This window comes from Hemicordylus capensis, chromosome 3, assembly GCF_027244095.1.
Source record: "Hemicordylus capensis ecotype Gifberg chromosome 3, rHemCap1.1.pri, whole genome shotgun sequence".
NCBI lineage: Eukaryota > Metazoa > Chordata > Lepidosauria > Squamata > Cordylidae > Hemicordylus > Hemicordylus capensis.
The window spans coordinates 232802285-232823961 of record NC_069659.1 but is presented as its reverse complement, the minus strand read 5'-3'; the positions used below and the strand labels follow the sequence as shown (position 1 = coordinate 232823961).

Sequence of the window (21677 nt, the reverse complement as noted above, 5' to 3'; positions counted from 1 at the left end):
CAGAGCCCACTACCCTGGCACACCTGCGGTTTCACCCATGCACCACCTGCCCATATATCTGGCTCTGGACCAGCGATAACTTCCTGTTCTCATGCTTCCCCCTCGGGAACAGCCCAACCTTGGGAACCATTAACATCACTTCCTTCCACCATGTCTCTGACCACGTTATCTAAAGCTGCTGCTACGGTCCGTCCCACTACCCGGCAGTCGGCTACTCAAACTGATATAATTATTGTCTCTCATCAATCAATTCAGATGAGGCCCCGATCGACTCGCTCCATAGTGACCCAGACGACGGCCGTTTTGACCTCACCTATGACAATGGCACAGACTCAAACTGCGGTGCCTGCATCGCCCACTGCCTCACCCTTGGAACACTACGGCTCCTCGGACTTTGAGTCTGATCCTAAAGGAGAAGACACCATTGTGGAACCTCCCACTGATGTAGCTCCTACTTTATATGTGTCCCCAAATGAAGAAATGTAGGCCTACGACAGGCACGTTTGGGCCATGGCAGACGCCTTGGGACTTGACCTATGATCCGAATTGGCGACCATAGACAACCCGGTCTACAACTTCATGCTTAAGACACAATCTACAGCACTGGTTGCCCTCCCAATGCTTCCAGTGATAACGCGAGCTGCGAAATGCACTTGGGAGGTCCTGCACACCTCCACTCCGACATCTAAAAGGCTAGAGAGCCTCTACCGTATAATGGAGAAGGACAATACTTACCTCTTGAAGCACCCAGCCCCCAATTCCTTGGTAACTGACTGTGCTTTCACTTCCAAGGCTGGTAAACGGCACGTGGTTCTGCCTGAAAAAGAAGGAAGAAAGTTAGACCTGCTAGGCCGGAAAATCTACTCCACTGCGTGTTTATCTATCAAAGTAGCTAACTACGCAGCGTGTACTACTAAATATACCAATGGTCTCTGGGAAAATTTGCAAACTGATCTGGACACTTTATCTCCAGAGGAATTCAGAGACAAATTTCGTAAAACTCTAGAACATTTGAGTGACCTCACAAGACAACAACTCAGCATCGCAAAACATCTGGCTGAAAGTGAGTCCAGGGCCTTGACTGCAGCTATTACATTGCGTAGGCACGCATAGCTGAGGTCGACTATGTTCCAGCACAATATGAGGGATAAGATAGAAGGTCTCCTCTTTGACAGTACCAGTCTGTTCATTGAAATGACTGATACCACAATGGAACAGCTCAAGAAATCTAAATTTATGGCAAAGACATTCACATCCCAACCGTCTACTTCTACTTATTCTGCCAAATAACGCTCCTCCTACAATAGACAATGCCCTCGTTCTGTCAACAGGAGCGCAAAGACTTCCAGAAATCCTACCCACCGTATCAACAACACTCTTACCAAAACAAGTTCAAGTCATCACAAACCCAACATTCCAAAGGATCGGACACTCAGAAGCACCTTTGAGGTTCAAGTCTGCCCACCGTCACCACTCCACTTCCCATTCCCACCATCGGGGGCTATCACATCTCAATTGACGGATCACAACACCGATCCACCTCTGCCACAGCCTTCCATCAAGCTGGCATGACATGCCCTCACATGGCAACACATACAGTAATATCAGACCGTTGGGTCTCGAAGATCATATCCTTGGGATATACCATCGAATTCAAGTTGATCTCACGGTTCATGGGAATGAGGTTCACTCCTCCATCTGCCACCTTACAGGAGGAAGTCAAAGAACTGTTGGAGAAAGGGGCTATTGCCCCGGTACCATGGGCGGACAGGCAGGATGGGTTCTATTCCCGCTATTTTCAGATACCGAAGCAGGATGGGGGTATCCGCCCCATCATGTACCTTCACCAGTTGAACAGATTTATTCGCATCAAAAAGTTCAGAATGATGGCATTGCAGCAAATACTGCCACTCTTTCAGGGGGAGAAGTGGTTGGCAATGCTGGATCTCAAGGATGTCTATTTTCATGTCAGCATCCGACCTCAACATCAGAAGTTCTCACGGTTCACGGTCGGCTGCCAAGTGTACCAGTACAATGTATTGCCCTTCGGACTGTCCACCGCCCCAAGGGTCTTTACGAAATGTATGGCCGCAGTGATCACCCACCTCAAGACACGGGGTCACCATCTATCTCTATCTAGATGATTGGCTCCTGACATCAAAGGACAAAAGTGGGTTACGTTCCCAGATCCGCTATGTATTATCAGTCCTACACGATCTGGGCACACAAGTCAATTGGAAAAAATCTCGTCTGGAACCAATGCAATTGGCAAACTACATAGGTGCAATACTGGACACTGTAAGCCAAAAAGCATTCTTGCCGGAAGAAAGATACAACTCGATAAGAGACCTAGTGACTCTGTTCCAACAGAACCCCGTGCAACCGGCGCAATCAATTCAATGCTTACTGGGCCTTATGGCCTCCTACAATACAGTATGCCCGCCTGAAGATGAGGAAGCTACAGCTATGGTTTCTCTGTCTTCCACCCAACGAGACACAGTCAGAGGAAGCGCTTCGAGATCCCAACCCCAGTTCTCCGATCCCTCTCTTGGTAGACAGAACACACAAACCTCTTAGAGGGAGTACCATGCCAGGCCCCATCACCGACAGTCTGGTTAACAACAGATGCCTCCCTATTGGGATGGGGGGCACATTGTGTGGGTTGACTGACCCAGGGGAAGTGGTCCTTGAACCAGAGACAATTCCATATAAACTTCTTAGTTGCTGGCAGTTTTTCTTGCTTTATGATCCTTCCTACTGACTTTACAAGACACCTGTGTCCAGGTTCAGTTAGACAACACAACAGCACAAGCGTACATCAACCATCAGGGCGGTACTGCTTCCCTGAGCTTGTGCACACTTGCCATCCAGATGTGGCACTGGTGCATCCGGCACAAGATATACCCTGTTGCAGCTCACATCAGGGGTCTAGACAACATCCTGGCAGACAGTCTTAGTCAAGTGTTCCTCCAGGACACTCATCATGAATGGGAACTCAACGCCAAATGTATCATCCCTCTCTTTCACCGATGGCTGCACCCGTCCATGGACCTGCTTGCAGCCTCGAAGAACAAGAAGTGTACCCTGCATTCTTGTGACCCTGTGGTGGCCAAGACAGCCATGGCTTCCACAAGTACGCAGACCGTCCAGGAACCTGTTTCATTAGTTTCCACCAAACCCAGACGTCCTCTCGCAGGACGGCGGCCTCGTCCTTCACCCGGATGTTCAAACCCTCCGGCTGACCGCTTGGCGGATAGGCTTCTGAATACCATTTTATTGAATCAGAGGAAAGCGTCCACATGATGCAACTATTACAAAAAATGGCTTCATTTTAAAGCACATGCAAAATCCCAGAGGTTCTTACCAACACATGCATCTATCCGACAGGTGCTTCTCTTTCTGTCCACCCTGAAATCTCAAGGCTTGGCCAATGTTTCTATGAGAGTCCACCTGACTGCTCTCTCATCCCGACACCTGGGTTGTGAGGGGAGAACTCTTTTCTCACATCCTCTGAACAAAGCCTTCTTGAAAGGCCTCTCCAACATCTACCCTCCTGTGAAGACTCCTGTAGAACCTTGGAGCTTATCATTGGTGCTCTCATCGCTTACACAGACACCCTTTGAACCTATGGCCACAGCACCTTTAAAGTTGGTCTCCTTAAAAACTGCATTCCTAGTTGCGATCACGACAGCGCGACGGGTCAGCAAGCTTACAGCCTTGAGGGTGGATTCTCCGTAACACGATTCTATGAAGACAAAGTCCACATGCATCTGGACTCCGCGTTCCTACTTAAGATCGTCTCAGAATTTCATCTCAACCAAGATATTATTCTACCTACCTTTTTCCGGAATCCGCAGTCGGCCCTGGAAAAGGCCATGCACTCGCTGGACGTGTGTAGGGCTCTCTTGTTCTACATGTCACACATGAAAGATTTCAGATCCACGACACGCTTCTTCATTGCCTACAGTGGTTCTGCCAAGACCTCTTCAATATCTCGACAAAGGTTGTCTAGGTGGCTAGTGGACCTCATCCTACTCGCCTACAACAAAAGACACCACCAGAAACCATCAAAGCCCACTCTTCACGGGCTTATGCTTCTTCAACAGCACACCTTTCAGGAGTTGGCTTCTTAGATATCTGTAAAGCGGCCACCTGGTCATCGAATCTCCCATTTGTAAAACAGTACGCCATAGACGTGTGCTCTGCTGCAGAGGCTAGCTTCGGGAGAAGCGTCCTTAAATGGGTGTTGCAATAGCACTACTGCACCCTCCTCTGTGGAGAGCTTGCTAAACACCCATTCTTATGGCTGTCAGTGGATCTCGATACAGATAAACAGGTCGCTTACCTGTAACTGATGATCTGGTAGAGATCCGTCGACATCCATAAGACCCTCCCAACCTACCCCTCTGCAGTAGTAGTGCTCTGCTATATGCGTAACGGTATGCTTGCTGTTGCCCTTGGTTTCATCAAGTATGAACTCACCTGCTTGCAGGATGATCGTCCTCCATGGCAATTGTCCAAAGAACTGAGGAACATGGCACCCGGCCTGCTCTTAAATAGCATGCTCTGCGTGGGGACGGGGCTTGGGCGCCTCAACAAGCTGAGGCATGGCAACTGCGGGGTTTCCTGTGCAGGTGCAGAACCCATTCTTATGGATGTCGACAAATCTCTACCAGATCATCAGTTACAGGTGAGCAACCTGTTTTTTCTCTGACTTTCTTAAGAACTACCCTCGTTTGACCAAACAAGTTCCATAGCTAGGTGCAGAGGGTCATCCATATCCAGTCCATCTGGATTAAAGTCCACATTTAGGTTTGTTTGTCTGAAATGTTTCTGATTTTATTTGGAAAGAACCCATTCTAGATAGTGACTAGAAATATGACAGATGACAGTTGGTCAGCCTAAGCAGAAGGGAGAGGTAAAATGTATATATAGGTCTTTGGAATCCAGGAAGCCCATTAATCTTCAGATCCTATGGGATCAACATGGTGACACAAGCAACCTACCTTCTTTTTTGGTGACAGTTTCCCATTCTTCTAGTTTTAAACTAAAGCACTGTTGGGGGCATGGATAATTCCCATGCAGATATACACTTGTGAGATATAACAAACGTATTTGGTACAAATATCAAAGTAAATATATCTGCAGATTATGTCTTAGGTCTGGGGGTAGAAACCTATTACTCTCATATAGTCCCCTGCTAACTAAGCAAAGAGGCACCTTTTTAAGTAGTGATTCTCTTTATTTAGCAGGGGAAGAGAAACTGGCCCTATACACCCCCAGCACAGCATTCCTCCAGTGACTGGTCTCTAATGTTTCTTTTTTAGATTGTGAGCCCTTTAGGGACAGGGAGCCAATTTATTTATATCTATGTATCGCTTTGGGGGCTTTTGTTGAAAAGCAATATATAACTATTCATCATATTGGTATTTGTAGATATCTCCAGCCCTGTTTTAAGTTTCGTCATGGTAATACTTCAGTTTACTCATTTCTTTATTGCATTAATAACGCAAAAAAGTAATTACACACACTTATGCAGATGCCACTTCAGGAAACTTTCTGTGGCCTAAACTTTGAAAGTAAAGTTGTGCCCTCAAGTCGATGTTGACTCCTGGTGACCACAGAGCCATATGGTTTTCTTTGTAGAATATAGGAGGGGTTTACCATTGCCTCTTCCTGAACTTATGTGTGGTGAGTAGTGAGGTAAACGGTGGGACATGAAAGTGAACAGAAGTGGCAAGGGCAGGTGAGTCAGTATGTTCCCTTGAACCAAAGTAGCTTATCTCACAACAGGTCACCAAAAAAAACCCCACAGCATTAAAGAGCTCAACACTTTAGGGTAGACCAGTGCTGAAGCCTGTTTCTCTTGTGAACAAAAAATAATGACTAAAGCTAAAATGACAAATCAGTCCATCAGGTGGCAGCAATGCAAACAAATAAGGAAGATGATTATAATAAAACAGAGACTGTCTTGATTCAATTTGAATGAACATTGCATCCCAAATTGTGTTAGGACTGATCAATACATTACCTTCAGTTCTCTTTATTTGTAGAAGTGGTGTGCTTGTATGCCAGTGTAACAAATGAATTTGGAAGTCATGGATTTCCATCACAGCAACTTCTCACATTTTCTAAAATGGCAAAGTTACTTTCTGGATGATTCATATTGCTTCAGATAAGATTTGTGAGCTTCCATTCAAACTAACATATTTCACTGCTTGCATGTACTGAAGGATCTGATTAAAAGTAAACTGGTTTTTAGCACATTATGTTCCTACACATCAGAGATTGTCTTTAGAAGGCTACTGGTACATAAAGGTATTTGCTGCAAGAATACTCAGAAAGAGTTTCACAAGCTACTACACTCTGAACATCTTTAATGAAGGAGCAAGAATGTGTGTGCAGAAACCATATACTTGTAGTTCACAGGACATAGAATTTTCCCATACACACACACACATAGTTGTATTCTCATAGTTCAGCTGATACGGTGTTTGTGTCTGCAAACAGGAAATCCCTCTACGATCCAATGTGTATGAAGTCTATGCTACAGACAAGGATGAGGGCCTCAATGGAGCTGTGCAATATAACTTACTCAAGACTGGTGCAGGAAATAAAGACTGGGAATACTTCACCATCGACCTCAAGAGTGGGCTCATCCAGACAGCAATGAGGCTGGACCGAGAGAAACAAGCTGTATACAGTGTAAGTCCTAGGGCAGGACTGCTGGGGTTTTGAGAGACATAGTCCAAATGTTTATTTGCTAACATTACCCAGTTGCTTTCCCCCACCTCCCACTTAATGAGCAAGTTCAACTTCAGCCTTCCAAAGGTATGTCCATATGATATTATAATACTCAGGTAAGTGGAAGTCTCAGGCTAGAGCAAGTGGATCACCAGATCAAGATTAGGGATATGGTCACCTTAAATGGTGCAATGGGGAAATGTTTGACTAATAAGCAGAAGGTTGCCAGTTTGAATCCCCGCTGGTACTATATTGGGCAGCAGCAATATAGGAAGATGCTGAAAGGCATCTTCTCATACTGCGTGGGAGGAGGCAATGGTAAACCTCTCCTGTATTCTACCAAAGAAAACCACAGGGCTCTGTGGGCACCAGGAGTCGAAATTGACTTGACGGCACACTTCACCTTTAAGGCTGTACTGAAGGATCATATTTAGACCAGCATACACAACTTTTGACCCAGCAAGAAAAGTGTAGCTCCCCAAGGGCTTGATAGTTCTCCAACTCTTCAGCATTAATTCTGTGCAGTTTCAGATATGGGAATGTGCCACCATGGGTCACAGACAGGATATTCTAAATAGATCTGGAGGATTATGGATACTGGCCTCCTCCACCTCAATCATGTCCAAAACTATTGTATAGCTGAAGTGAAGGACTGGAGCCAGTGCCTCCTTGTTCTGTTCTTTCTGACTGCAAGAGAGAACAGTAGAAGAAAGACTTCCGAGTGTTTCTTCCTTCAATCTTTTACTTCTACAGTAGGTAATTTTCTTCACTTATCCTTCCTTCAATTAGTCTTCCTTTCATTATTTTTCTTGCTTCATTCTGAGTAAAACCTTTTAACGAAATGCCATGAATGCAGTAGTTAGATCCCAGAATTCAATTTGCTTGACTCTTGTCTTATCTACTTATGTACTCTCCCTCTTCACAGGTGGCCACAGGCGGCAAGGAATCTAACCTAGTGGTAGCATTCCTTGGCTTTGAAGCAGGATCCCTGCAGAGGGTGTGTGAGGGTGGAGAAGCAGCATCTGGAAGGCAAGGTCTCTGGGGTCCTAGGGAGCCTGAAGGGTTGCATGAGGGTTCCCAGTCAAAGGCAGCAAGGAGTTCAAGGTCTAGAGACTAAAGTTTGTTCTCTTGGAAATTAGAAACTGCAGTAGGTAATGATGATGTTCCAGCATCAAGCTGAGAATTCAGGGAGGCTAAAATGGACTAATGACTGGATAATGGCTTATTAGCCCTGGCAGCTGAGGCTGGTGTCTCTTGCTTGCTTGCAAATTGTCCCCTTGCTCTCATGGAGGGCTTTTCCTGGGAAACCCTATTGAGTCACCAGATGGGCACTCCTCTACTGCTCCTGGAGCTCGTCCCTTGTTCATTGGTGCTGGCACTTGTGACAGCTTGGCAGTTCCTCCCTATCAGAGTTCTCATGGGGTCCTGCAGGGTCTGGTCAGAGTGGCCAGTTCCAAATAGCAGATGGTCTGGGAACTGTATTGTCTGCATCTTAGGACCACTGGTCTGAAGCCTCTGTGTGATCTTCCATGGTTGTGGTTTCAGGGTCGGCTACCCCAAGGTCCCCATTGGGGTGCCCTCCCATCTTGTCACCAGTCTCGATGGTGCCTCATCTGCTTTGGGCTCTTCTAGCACCAGGTCCTCCTTGGGTGAGCTGTCCCCCTTAGATCCTTCAGGGTTCTCCACTTCTAGAAACATCTTGGGGCTAAGCTCGAGGTCCTCCTCCTTGTCCATCTCCATATCTGAGAACTTATCGGGGTCCATGTCACCCACTGATTTTCCCTCAGGTGAACCCAGGCAGAACCTGACATTTTGTGAGAGTCATGTTGTAGAGAATAAACACGGTCCAAAGCTTTTAAAGAAAGAATTACAAGTTACAGGCCCAATACCCTTAAGATCTCATGGGGAAGAAAGTCCTTCAGACCACAGATCAGATGTTCCACACTTGTACAGTTATGGATTCCTCCCTGCTTTTGCTTCACATTCACTTTACATCTCTAGCCCTCATGATCTTCTGTTCAGTCTCCTAAACCTTCTGAGATGATTGATTCAGTTTCACCTTTGAAACCTGACATCCATGAAGTCTTCAAACTCTAGATCCTCAGTGTTCAACTTGTCAGCACTCAAACCTTGATGTCTTAGGCAGTGGTGTATCTAGGGTAGAGCAGGCAGGGCACGTGCCTCAGGCGCCACTTGAAGGGGGGTGCCATTTAAAAAATTTTTTAAAAAAATTAAAAATGGCTGCCAAAAACAAAATGGCCACTGTGCATGTTCAAATGGCCTCTGCAAGGCCCTAGGGCATGCCAGACCTCACAGAGGCCATTTGAGCATGCACGGTGGCCATTTTGTTTTCAACGGCCATTTTTTTTTAAAAAAAAAATTTTAATGGCCACCGCACATGCTCAAATGGTCCCTGTGAGGCCCTAGAGACCAGCAGGGAAGGGGAAACCTTTGCAGACCCACCCCCCACGGCCTTTAGGAAGCCCCCCGAAGGGACTACAGGTTAAAATGAAAATAAAAATATATATAGTATAAATCACTGTACACATATTCAGATTGGCACTATGTATAGAGAATCAGGGCTTGTGAATACTGAGCTGAAGCTTATGAGCTAGGATTGTATTCATTTGCTCTTACTTTGCTTCTTGTGATAAGCGAATTAAATGTGATGTCTTAATAATATGGCTATTTATGGTGAGTTTGCCTTTGAATCAGTGTGAAATCCTTAGTATTAAGGCCCACTGGGAGTTCCTTGCTCTCTTTCTCTCATTTTAACGGTCTTTCTGAAAGACTAGAATATATTCCAAGCAGTGGCACAGTTTACTCTGCCTATCCTTTAATTATTTTCAGAGTATCTGGGGAAAGTCAAATTCTCCATTTATTTTTAAAACTTATGTAATAGTGATGCTACAATGCATAGTAGAGAATTAGACAGGCACTTCTGTTTAGTTTTCCAAGTACACCTCCACATAGTATTTGGGTATTTCATGGGCCTCAGCATAATGAAATGTGTAGTTTCCCAGCATTTTTTGGTCTGTCTACGTCCACTGCTAAATAGTTTTTGCAATATTAAAAGATTAATGAGCTTGACATGTATTTTTCAGTTGATATTATGGTAAAGTTATCTGAAAGATGGGTGTCAGATGTTTGGACAGGGGGCACCATTTCAGTGCTTGCCCTAGGTGCTATTTTCCCTAGATACGCCTCTGGTCTTAAGCCTTCTAAAACCTTCACTTTCAAGTTTTTTGACATCAGCATCTTTGCTAGATACCGCCACTTCCACGGCAGTACAGTCTTCTACCTTAGATACCTCTGGTTCTGTAGCAGAAACACCTGCCTTGGCCACTTAGACAAGATTGGATTCAACAGACCATGATTTGAACAATGGCAACTCACCCAGTCCTTCTCAAGATAGAAAGAAGCATGACCATGACCAATCACAACATAATATTCTTTTCTACTTAATCACGTGGTTGCTGTAGAACTCCAGGCATTGTTGAAAGACACAGATTATCTGGATCCATTTCTATCCAATTTAAGGCCTGGTTTTGGCACTGAAATGGCCTTGGTCACCCTGATGGGTGATTCTCTGCCAGGAGAAGGACAGGGGGAGTGCAACCCTGGTAATGCCACTGAAATGTTCAGTGGCCTTCAGTACCATCAGTCATAGTATCCTTCTATATAGACAGCATGAGATGGGAATTGGGTGTGTTATGCTCTATTCTTATGCTAATGGCCATTTCTAAAAGATGATCCTGAGGGACTTTCGCTCGCCTCCATGGTAGTTTTGCTGAAACTTCTGAATGAGGCCATCTGGAGATTTAGAGTGAGGAGTAATCAATGTGCAGGTGGCACTCAACTCTATTTCTCCTTTTCATTAGATTCAGATGAGGCTGTGAAAGTGCTAAATTAATGGCTGGAGTCAGTAATGGTCTGGATGAGGACCAATAAACTGAAGCCCAATCTAGTCAGGATGGAGATACTGTTGAGGATGGTTAGTTTGACTTGAGAAGTGGTGTTCAGTTTATTCTGCACTCCCTGCAAAAGATCATTTTCACAAATTGGGGATGCTGTTAGATCCAGCCTTATCTTTGGAGATCCAAGTGGCTTACATGCTGTGTACCAGCTGTGGCTGGTGCATCTGCTGCAACTCTTTCTAAACAGGTACAACCTGTTCACAGTTATCCATGCACTGGTAACATCCCATGTGGACTACTGCAGTGTGTTATACATAGGGCTGCCTTTGAAGGTTACTTGAACATTTCAACTGGTACTAAACACAGCAACTGGATTATTAAGTGAGTTTGATTAAAAGGAATTTATTTAGTGAAACAACTGCACCACCTAATTGTCAATTCCTGGTTACAATTCAAGATGTTAGTTCTTACTTTTCAAGTCCTAAATAATGAAGCTCTCTTCAGGGAAACTCACCTGGCATCGCACTCTGATGACCTTTTGGTGCCAAGTGAAGACCTTTTTATTTGCCTGATCCTCTGAATATAAACGTTTACATAAATTGTTCTACAATGAAATTTTATTTGTTTTACTGAGATTGTGCTTTTTAAAAAGTTGTTCATGTTATGCTTTTAAATTGAAAGCACTCAGAAAGTCTTCAGATTGAAGAGCAAGATAGAAATATTAGTAAGAAACTGATGGTGGTAATAGTGATGAGAGGAATGTTTGATGCCATTGACCTTTTATTGAAGGTTTGAAAAGCAAATGTTTAAACTGGAGGGCAATTTTCCAGCTTGTATCAGACTTGGGCCTATAAGTCACCTCTGTCTTTCAGAAATCTTACTTAGTTATCATAAATGTAGAAAGTCCAGCAGCTATAAAGCAAAGAAGAGATTATGAAATATATTACTACTGTTACAATAATGAGTAACACCATCAATTACAGAACTGATACAACAAACAGCTTCCCAAATTAGTTCTGTTGGTTTAGTTCTTCAGCTGATACCATAAATCTAGAAAATACCAAGGTCACTCCAGCTTTTGACTATTTCCCTTTTTAGCCTACTTTCCAGTAGGCTTATGAGATCACCTGGCATTCTGTGTGTGTGTCCGTGTGTCCGTCCATGTGACCCCCCTATCAACTTCGCAACACCTGGACCAATATGAACCAAGTCGGGTACAGTTGTAGGGACACATAGGGAAATCTCAATGGTATAGTTTGTGATGATGTCATCCTCCCTGATCCAAGATGGCAGACATGTAAACTTTTGAGGTTGAAGTGGGCTAACTTGTGAACTGCCTAACCAATTTGAACCAATTTTGCTACAGATGTAGGGGGGACACATAGGGATGCCCAAACGTCATGGTGTGTGATGGTGTCATCCACTCCAATTCAAGATGGCGGCCACATGAACATCTGAGGCACAAACAGGCTATTTTGTGGATTGTCTAACCAATTTAAACCAAATTAGGTACAGTTGCAGTGAGTGACACATAGGGACACCTCGATAGCATAGCTTGTGATGATGTCATCCACGCCGATTCAAGATGGCAGACACGTAAACTTTTGAGGTGCAAGTGGGCTAACATGAACTTCTTAACCTATTTGAACCAAATTTACTGCAGCTGTAGTGACACATAGAGACACCTCAATGGCCTAATTTGTGATGATGTCATCTATCCCAGTCCAAGATAGTGGACGTGTGGACATTTGAGGCGCAAGTGGGCTAACTTGTGGACTGTCTAACTGATTTGAACCAAATTATGTACAATTATAGTACGTGACACACAGGGACACCTTAGTGGTGTAGTTTGTGATGATGTCATCCACCCCTGATTCAAGATGGCAGAAGCATAAACCTTTGAGGCTCAAGTGAGCTAAACTGTGAACCACTTAACCAATTTGAACCAAATTTCCTACAGCTGTAGGAACATATAGCTATAGGGACACATAGGGACACCTCAACGCTGAAGATTGTGATTATGTCATCCATCCCAGTTCAAGATGGTGGGCATGTAAACTTTTGAGGCACAAGTGCACTAACTTGTGGACAGTCTAACTGATTTGAACCAAATTTGCTACAGCTGAATGGACACATAGGGATGCCCCAATGGTGTTGTTCATGCAAATGTCACCCACCCTGATCCAAGATGGAGGATACATAAACTTTTGAGGCACAAGTGCACTAACTTGAGGACTGTCTAACTGATTAGAACCAAATTTGGAACAGGTATTGTGAGTGACGAACAGGAACACCTCAATGGTGCAGCTTGTAATGATGACGTCCACCCCGATCCAAGATGGTGGACACATGAACATTTGAGGCACAAGAGCTCTAACTTGTGGACCTCGATTTGTACCAAATTTAGTCCAGATGTAGAGACAGTGAAAGGAAAGTAGGCTGATTAGTTCTTACTAGAACAACTTGTCTGATTCTGGAGTGGTGCCTTACCTTCTAGTTGTAGTGGAGCAGTGGGAGGGGATAGAGAAATATTGCTTTTCTTCTAGAACTTCTGCTCTTGCCATTGACAGGCCAGGTACATGACCAGCCTATTTGTGTATGTGTTTCTCCTATAGTTGATCATTGTGGCGTGTGATCAAGGCCAACCACCCTATGAGACCATGCAGCCTCTCCAGGTGGCACTGGACGATATTGATGACAATGAACCTGTCTTCCTGAGGCAGCCTGTAAGCAGGTCTATCCATTCCCCTACTGGACTTCATTGAAGCTGTGGAATTTCAGATCCCAAGGGGGTTCCTTCTGGAACGACACACAAGCAGCTGTTTATTTTGTCATATCACAGAAAAATATGCTTTTCTTAACATTGTCTCAAAATTAGAAGATATTTTTATTTGGGGAAAATATTTTTATCTGTTACTTTTATTTTAGGCAAACATTTTAAATCACTTCTTTCCTATAATAGTAACATTTCTAACACAAAGAAAAAAGGTCAGCTGTCCTTGAGATAAGACAATAGGATAAATAGAGAGAAAGTAGCATAGTTCTCAGGGTTATAACAGGGTGGTTTTCAGTGTAAAGGTAATGATATAAAGTGATGCTGTGCTTTATTGCTAATTTCACTAGCTCATTAAGTTAAGCACTGCCCATCCTGCTCTCCAATTTTTTTTCATTGAGAAGTCTTGCATTCTAGATCCTTCTAAGTGGGGCTACCATAGATCAGGCTTGCAGACTTATATATTCAAAGCATGTACCTTATCAACATTTTTATTATATGCCAGTTGTGTACCTGTAGGACAGTAATTCCCATGGTTTAACTCTTTATAAAATCGATAAGGAATGGAAGCTTTAAAAACAAACTCTGAAATAAGTTCTGAATAAATTAAACCACTCTTGGAAAGAAAAGGGGCAATTAAGACCCTCAAGAGATAAATGGGGGAAAGGAGAGCTAAGTTGCTTCTTTTAGCAATCTGATATGTTTGTGTTACATGGCTATTACTGTTAAAGGCCTAAAATTGTTTGGAACCAAGATACTTAAAGAAGTAATCTTCTTCCATAAAACTCTGCCCTTTGAGATCAACAGGGAAGGCATGTCCCTGTGAAGGTTTGGATTTTGTGAGGTATGTTTTGCAGGGGCACATGACATGAAAGGGCCTTGACTGTAGTGACACCCAAGCAGTGGAACTCCCTGCCCTGGGAAATCTTTAGAAAGGACTCCTTTCTACTATCATTCCACCTTTTTAAAAAAATAACATTTTATTTCAGGTGTTTGATTTGTCTATCCCTATTTTATCTGCCATGCTGTCAGTTTTTAATGCTATGCTATCTTTTAATTACTTAATGCTGTTAGGTTTTTTTAAATTGCTTATTAGCTACCTTGAGCACTTGGAGTAAAAAAGCAGGATATTTTCCTATACAATACAATACACTTTCATTTTATTTATGTTTTTAATATGTTTTGATTGTAACCAAATAAATGACCTGATACTTTTTAAAAAATCATTTTCATATGTATAATCCATATGATCTAGATAGTGGTTCTATAATTCATAAGTAGTGGGTTCTGCACCTGTGCAGACCAGCTTCGGGAAGAATTCGTTAGCTCCTCGCGACGCGAAACCGCCCACTGCATGTGACTGCAGTACCCTCTAGCGGCGGTTGGGCGCCTCCACATTCAGTTTCTTTCTGACCGCCATAGTGATCAGTATTTGGAGACTGCTCCTCGTGGAAAGTTGTGGAAAGTTTATTATTCATTTTAAAGGATTTTGGACTTCTGGTTACGGACTCTGACTATTCTTACAGATCTCCCTCGGTTTTGGCATTACTTTGGACTCGGATTTGAATATTGGGACAGTTTTGACTACTCTTTCTCTAACTCCAATAGATTTGACCTCGATCTCGGAACTCCCCCTCGACGTAGGAACGGAACAACTACAGTTTTTCCTCAAAATGAGCAGCTCGGGCAAGCCTGGTAAGGCGAGTAATTCCGACAAGACTACCTTTAAACATTGTACTAATTGCCGTGGAAAGATCCCCTAATTGCCATGGAAAGATACTCTATGTCTGTTTTGCCTAGGAGAATCACACGATACAAAATCCTGCTCGTTCTGTGTAACTTTCAGTAAGCACTCTTAAGAATCGTGCTGCGTGTCTTAAAGTGTTCTTGTTGGAGGATGCTTTGCTGCCTAAAGGTGCTCCGGTGGCTGTGTCTACGGGTCCGGTGTCGAGTGCTCAGTCTAAGGACCCAGGGAAGTCGAAGGAAATCTCAGCTTCTGGCACTTCGGCATCTGCCACTTCGATATCGAGGGCCACGATGTCGAGTGCTTTGTCATTGGACCCTTCAACAACATTTAAGCGACCAGAGGAACGTCAGTCTGGTCTGAAGAGGAAGCGCAAGGAGGAGACTTGAGCGCACGGTTCTGCCCATAAGAAGTCCAAGCATAAGCATCGTGACCAGGTTGTGGAGCTTATTTCTTCGCCTTCGGGGCTGCAGGACTATGTGATCGCTCGACGTTGGGCAGCTTCCTTATCCCCAGCTCCGATGCCCTATCAGTCGCCGCTGACTCCAGGGCCCCGAGCGCACGGCATTTGACATCATGTCCAGTCGATGTCGGAGGCATCCAGGCAGGAGTTTAAGGAGCGCTCTTCAAATTCGAGGGTTCGACATCAAGACAATGCTGCAGTGACCGCTACTGCGACTCGTCCGTCGACGTCGAAGGCTGCATTGGAGTCAACGGTCGCTATCATTTTGGATATGGAGCTCAACGCAGACCCCGACATCGAAGTCGACATCGAGGACGCCGCTGAAGCTTTGGATCCTTTTGTTTTAGAGGAGGTTATCCTGGTGCCATCTCCAACGACACCTGGTGGAATGGAGGATCAAAATGCTACTCGCTTAAACCAGATGCTGCATTCTGAAGAAAGTACACCCTCAATGGGAACCTTTGCAGGGTTTCAAGAGACTGACTACCTCCCTGGGCCAGTGCCCAGGACACCAATACCCCAAACACCTTCATTTTCGGCTAAGGGGACGTTAGTCTCAGGAATCCTACCCAGTGCTGGTTGGGGTGACTCAGTTCGCCTGCCGGGCAAAGACTATGCTTTGTTTAGGGAGTGGTTACAAGAGAGAGAACAGACCCCCAGTGTCAGGAAGGAGACGGCTGTGCAGACAGCTGTAACACCAGTGCAGCGCGTGGAGATGGCCGTTCAGGCTTCAGTACCATTGCCTCAGCAACATACTGTCTCATTGCAAGCTAATGTGCCATGGGCTCAACCGCTTTCCGCACCCACTTTACATCAAGTGGCAACGCAGATGACGCATATACCTGTGCATGTAACCTCTGCTGCTGTGGGCAATTCACCTCTACCCTTGGATGATGATGATGATGATGATGATGATGATGATGATGATGTAGAGGATGAGTATACCTCTGATTCAACTGTGCCGGATCCAGGCACCTGCTCTACCTGATCCTGATTCAGATGTTGCGACCGTTCCACTGACGTCGCCCAATGAGGAAATGAAGGGCTACCATCAGCAGGTAGTTGAGATGGCTCAGGTCTTAGGCCTTTCTCTGAAAGAGAAGACCACTGACTTAGAGGACCCTGTTTATAACATGATGCAGGTGGCTACTGGTTTAAAACCGGTCTACCTGCCTATGCTGCCTCATATCACCAGAGCGGCGAAATCAGCGTGTGAGGTGCTCCAGACTTCAGCACCCACCTCGAAGCGCTTAGAGGCTCTATATCGAATCCAGGAGGAGGAGAATGCTTATCTGGTGCTGCATCACCCTACTCCCAATTCATTAGTGGTGGACTGTGCTACGACATCTAAGGGTGGCAAGCGACACACCACACCTGCAGACAAGGAGGACCGTAAACTGGACGTCCTTGGGAGACGCACGTATTTGACAGCGTGCTTGTCTATCAAGATTGCCAACTATGTGGCCTGTCAAGCAAGGTATACGCATTCCCTTTGGGAGGTGTTGTTCGATCAACGTACTAAGCTGGAACCAGGCGAATTTGTGAAGAGATTTGTGACTGTATTTGCAAAGTCAACAGCAGCTACCCGTCAACAATTGGCTAATGCCAAGCATTTAGCTGAGTCTGAATCCCGCACATTGACGTCATCAATAATTCTGAGGAGGCACACCTGGCTGCAGGCTATGGGTCTCCAGCAGGATATGTGGGATCACATTGAGACTCTCCCATTTGACGGACTGGGTTTGTTTTTGGATAAAACCGACGACAACATGGAGCAATGGAAAAAATCGCAGGTTACCATGCTAACCTTTACCAACCAGCGGTTTACCAAAGATACCACCCATATCATCAGTACAATCAGTACCAGAGGCGCCAGAGCAATTACCGGCACACCGATAAGCAAGACTTCAGGCGACCCTACCAACATTTTGGGGGCAACTACAAGCGGCCTTATTATCCTAAAAACCAGGCTAATCAGTCCAACCAAAATAAGAGAACACCACAATCGAAGCAGCAGCTTTGATCGGGAGGTGAGCCCACTGCCAACTTGCAACTTGCCTCATCAAAGCTATTTGACCAACATCACAGCAAGGAATACCATCTCCTTGAACTGTGCCGGAGTGACCATCAAACTGGCACCATATAACATCGGACCAATGGGTCTTACGCATAGTAACGACAGGCTATGCTCTGGAGTTCAAGGAGTACCCTCCGTATCTGGGTGTGAAGTACACTCCAGAAACCCCAGTCTTGAAGGAGGAGGTGGAAAAGCTTTTGATGAATGGGGCGATATCACCTGTCCAGTGGGCTCTCAGCCAGTCGGGATTTTATTCCCATTACTTCCAAATCCCCAAATGCGTTGGGGGCATAAGACCATTCATGGATCTTCAGGGTCTGAATCAATATATCGAGGTACAGAAATTCAGGATGACAACGTTGCAAGCCATCCTTCCTCTCCTCCACAAGGAGAATTTGATTGCAACGCTCAACTTGAAAGATGCTTGCTTTCATATAGGCATTCAGGAGAACCATCGCAAGTTTCTCCACTTCACCATGGGGAACGAAATTTATCAATATAACGTGCTACCCTTCAGCCTGGTCACCGCCCCATGGGTATTCACAAAGTGTGTTGCGGTGATAATAGCCTATCTCAGGACAAAAGGACTGTCCATTTATCTGTATTTGGACAACTGGCTGTTGACGGCCAGTACGTGAGAACAACTGCTGGAGCATGTGCACATGGTAACGACACTGTTGGACGATCTGGGTGTGACTATCAATTGGGAAAAATCCTTTCTACAGCAAGCGAAATGCCTTCAATATATCAGGGCACTGTTGGACATGTCGGCCCAAAGGGCTTTTCTACCGAGAGAAAGGTTTTCACGCCTGTAGGCGCTCATCCTCTTGTGTCAGAGGAATCCGGTGCAGAAAGCAAGGACTATACAGGTGATTCTCGGCCTGATGGCGTCCTGCACCACCACGGTTTCGTATGCAAGACTACGCATGCGCAAGCTACAGCTCTGGTTTCTGAGAGCTTACAGGCCAAGGCTAGAGCCTCAATCCAAGCAAGTGATGCTTCTGGGCAAGGTGCTAGACTCACTGATGTGGTGGACAAAGGAATCAAACATGCTCAATGGCGTACAATTCCAGTCGTTGAGGCCATCTGTCACGGTGACATCGGATGCTCCGCTGCAAGGCTGGGGTGCCCACTTACTACACCACAAAGTACAGAGACAATGGACGCCAAAAGAGAGGCTTCTGCATATCAACTTTCTAGAACTGCTGGCTGCATACAAAGCCCTGATTGCCTTCCAAGAGAAGCTCATGGGGCAAACCATCCAACTGCAGATGGTCAATACAACAGCCATTGCGTATGTCAACAAGCAGGGCGGGACAGTGTCCAGGTCATTGTGCAGCCTCAGTCTACAGTTGTGAAATTGGTGCATTCCTTATGGGATTTATCCCATTGCCATTCATATCAAGGGCACCATGAACATTTTGGCGGACTCTTTGAGCAGGGAACTTGTGCTGGACCAGCACGAGTGGGAATTGAATCTGATTATACTGGAACAGCTATTCCAAGCATGGGGCAGACCAAAGGTGGATCTGTTCACAACGTTCAGGAACAGCAAGTGCGACCACTATTACTCCCAGATGGGAGTCGGCCCAGACACCAAGGGAGATGCGGTTCAGTATCAATGGAGCCAACAGCTGTTTTATGCCTATCCTCCGATTCCGTTGCTCCCCAGGGTGGTGGCCAAGCTTCTGCAAGACAAGACTCGGGCGATAGTGGTTGCCCCATGGTGGCCAAGGCAACCATGGTACATGCAGCTACTCAGACTGTCCCAAGGCAAGTACAGACGACTGCCACAGTGTACGGATCTGATAACTCAAGATCAAGGAGAGGTGGTTCACCCCAACTTATCCACGTTGAATCTCACTGCATTGAGGATCGGCTCCTAAGGAGAATTCTCCTCAACACCCATAAGCTGTCCACTAGGTGCAGCTATCGAGCAAAATGGTGCAGGTTTAAAGCGCATGCTACCTCTAGGGGATTTGACCCCAAGGAAGCAAGCCTTAAGGCTGTTCTTCTCTACCTGACCTCTCTGAAACAGAGCGGCCTGGCGAATGTCTCTATAAAAGTGCATATGGCAGCTATATCGGCACACCATGATAGGTGGGATGGAAAGATGGTCATCACCCATCCGAGGTGTAAGGACTTTTTGAGAGGCATCAATAATCTATACCCACCAGTTAGACTGCCGGATGAGAAGTAGAGTCTCTCTTTGGTGCTCTCGTCACTAACGGAATCACCTTTTGAACCTATGGACCTTGAATCACCTTATGAACCTATGAAACTCTTGACCCTGAAGACACTCTTTTTAGTGGCCATCACCTCGGCCAGGCATGTAAGTGAGCTACGTGCGCTCCGCATAGATGAACCTTATACAAAGTTTTATCCAGAACGGGTCATCATGTGCTTAGACCCCAAGTTCCGTCCGAAAATTGTTTCAGAATTTCACCTTAATACTGGAATTGTGTTGCCTACCTTTTTCAGAGAACCATCGTCCACACTCAAGCAGGCAATGCATTCATTGGATGTTCGACAGGCCCTGCTCTTCTATTTGAGGGCCACTAAGGATATTCGTAAGACACCACAGTTGTTTATTGGATTGCAAGGCAAATGTAAGGGGTATTCTCCTACTCGCCAAATGTTGTCTTTCTGGTTAGTAAAACAGATTAAGATGGCGTATGATCAACAAAAGGTCAGCCCACCGACTACCATCAGGGCACACTCCACTAGGGCTTACACCACGTCTGCAGCACATCTATCAGGCATTCGATTCACGGATATCTGCACAGCAGCGACGTGGTCATCTCACCAGACATTTGTAAAGCACTACGCCGTGGATCTGCATACTGCTAGGGCTGCAGACTTTGGATGGGTGGTCCTTAAAAGGGTTTTACAGTGACTTGCAGTGCTTACCCACCTCCTACTGGGTAGCTCGTAATTCACCCACTACTTATGAATGATGGAACCACTATCCAGATAAACAGGTTGCTTACCTGTAACAGATGATCTGGTAGTGGTTCCATACATTCATAACACCCGCCCGTCCATCCCCGCTGGCAAGCCACTGTACTCTATGCACCTTACGCAGGTCACTGTGCCAACGAGACTTGGCTGCTATGTCGGCCATCAAGAAACTGAATGTGGAGACGCCTAACCGCTGCTAGAAGGTACTACAGTCACATGCAGTGGGCGGTTGGCGTCGCGAGGAGCTAACGAATTCTTCCCCAAGTTGGTCTGCGCAGGCGCAGAACCCACTACTTATGAATGTATGAAACCACTACCAGATCATCTGTTACAGGTAAGCAGCCTGTTTATCTGTAGTGGATAGTATTGCATACTGTTTACTATTTTGCTCTGTGACATCATACCTGTTTATTCGTACTCCCTGGTAACACCTGTTCTCTTTCCTCCTCCTGACCTCATCTGCAGAGAGGGGCTCCCTCGTACCAGATTCTTTCTGTGCCTGAACACTCTCATCCCGGTACAATTGTGGGGAATGTCACTGGAGCAGTGGATGCCGATGAGGGTTCCAATGCCATTGTCTATTATTTCATTGCAGGTAGCCTTTGCTTCTCTTCCTAATCTTTCCTTTGATCTGTTTTGTACTATGTAATGCCTGTATTCCTAATTAAATTAGCAACAGAAGTAGTTGTCTTCAACTTACTCCCACATCTGAAAATAATATGGGAAGGATAAATATATTGGACAAAAATGTGGTTACTGTGAAATCATGAGCAACACTGAAATACCTATATCTTTCTCAGACCCAGAGGTTTGTGTGCAAGCCACTGTGAGAGCCATTTCCCACACTGTTGACTGACCTCCAAAAAGTACTGCACTTTTCTCAGTGCTGGGAAGGCCATTTAAGAGAGATGGAGATACATGTTTCTATCTCCATCTCTCTTAAAGATCAAGACAGATGTTTTATTTGGCTGTGTACAAACATACTTTCCAGTATAAAC

The 21677-nt window shown here is 45.3% G+C and overlaps 1 protein-coding gene across 17 annotated transcripts in view; it reads left to right on the top strand.

Annotated features, from left to right (window-relative positions):
* Positions 1 to 21677, top strand: part of CDH23 (cadherin related 23) — an 846530-nt gene that overhangs the window by 782245 nt on the left and 42608 nt on the right. For all 17 annotated transcript variants that reach the window (XM_053312564.1, XM_053312546.1, XM_053312548.1 and 14 more), the window contains 3 exons: positions 6511 to 6705; positions 13277 to 13387; positions 21145 to 21274. In XM_053312564.1, the coding sequence (XP_053168539.1) occupies positions 6511 to 6705; positions 13277 to 13387; positions 21145 to 21274 (436 nt within the window). The remainder of the gene's footprint in view (positions 1 to 6510; positions 6706 to 13276; positions 13388 to 21144; positions 21275 to 21677) is intronic.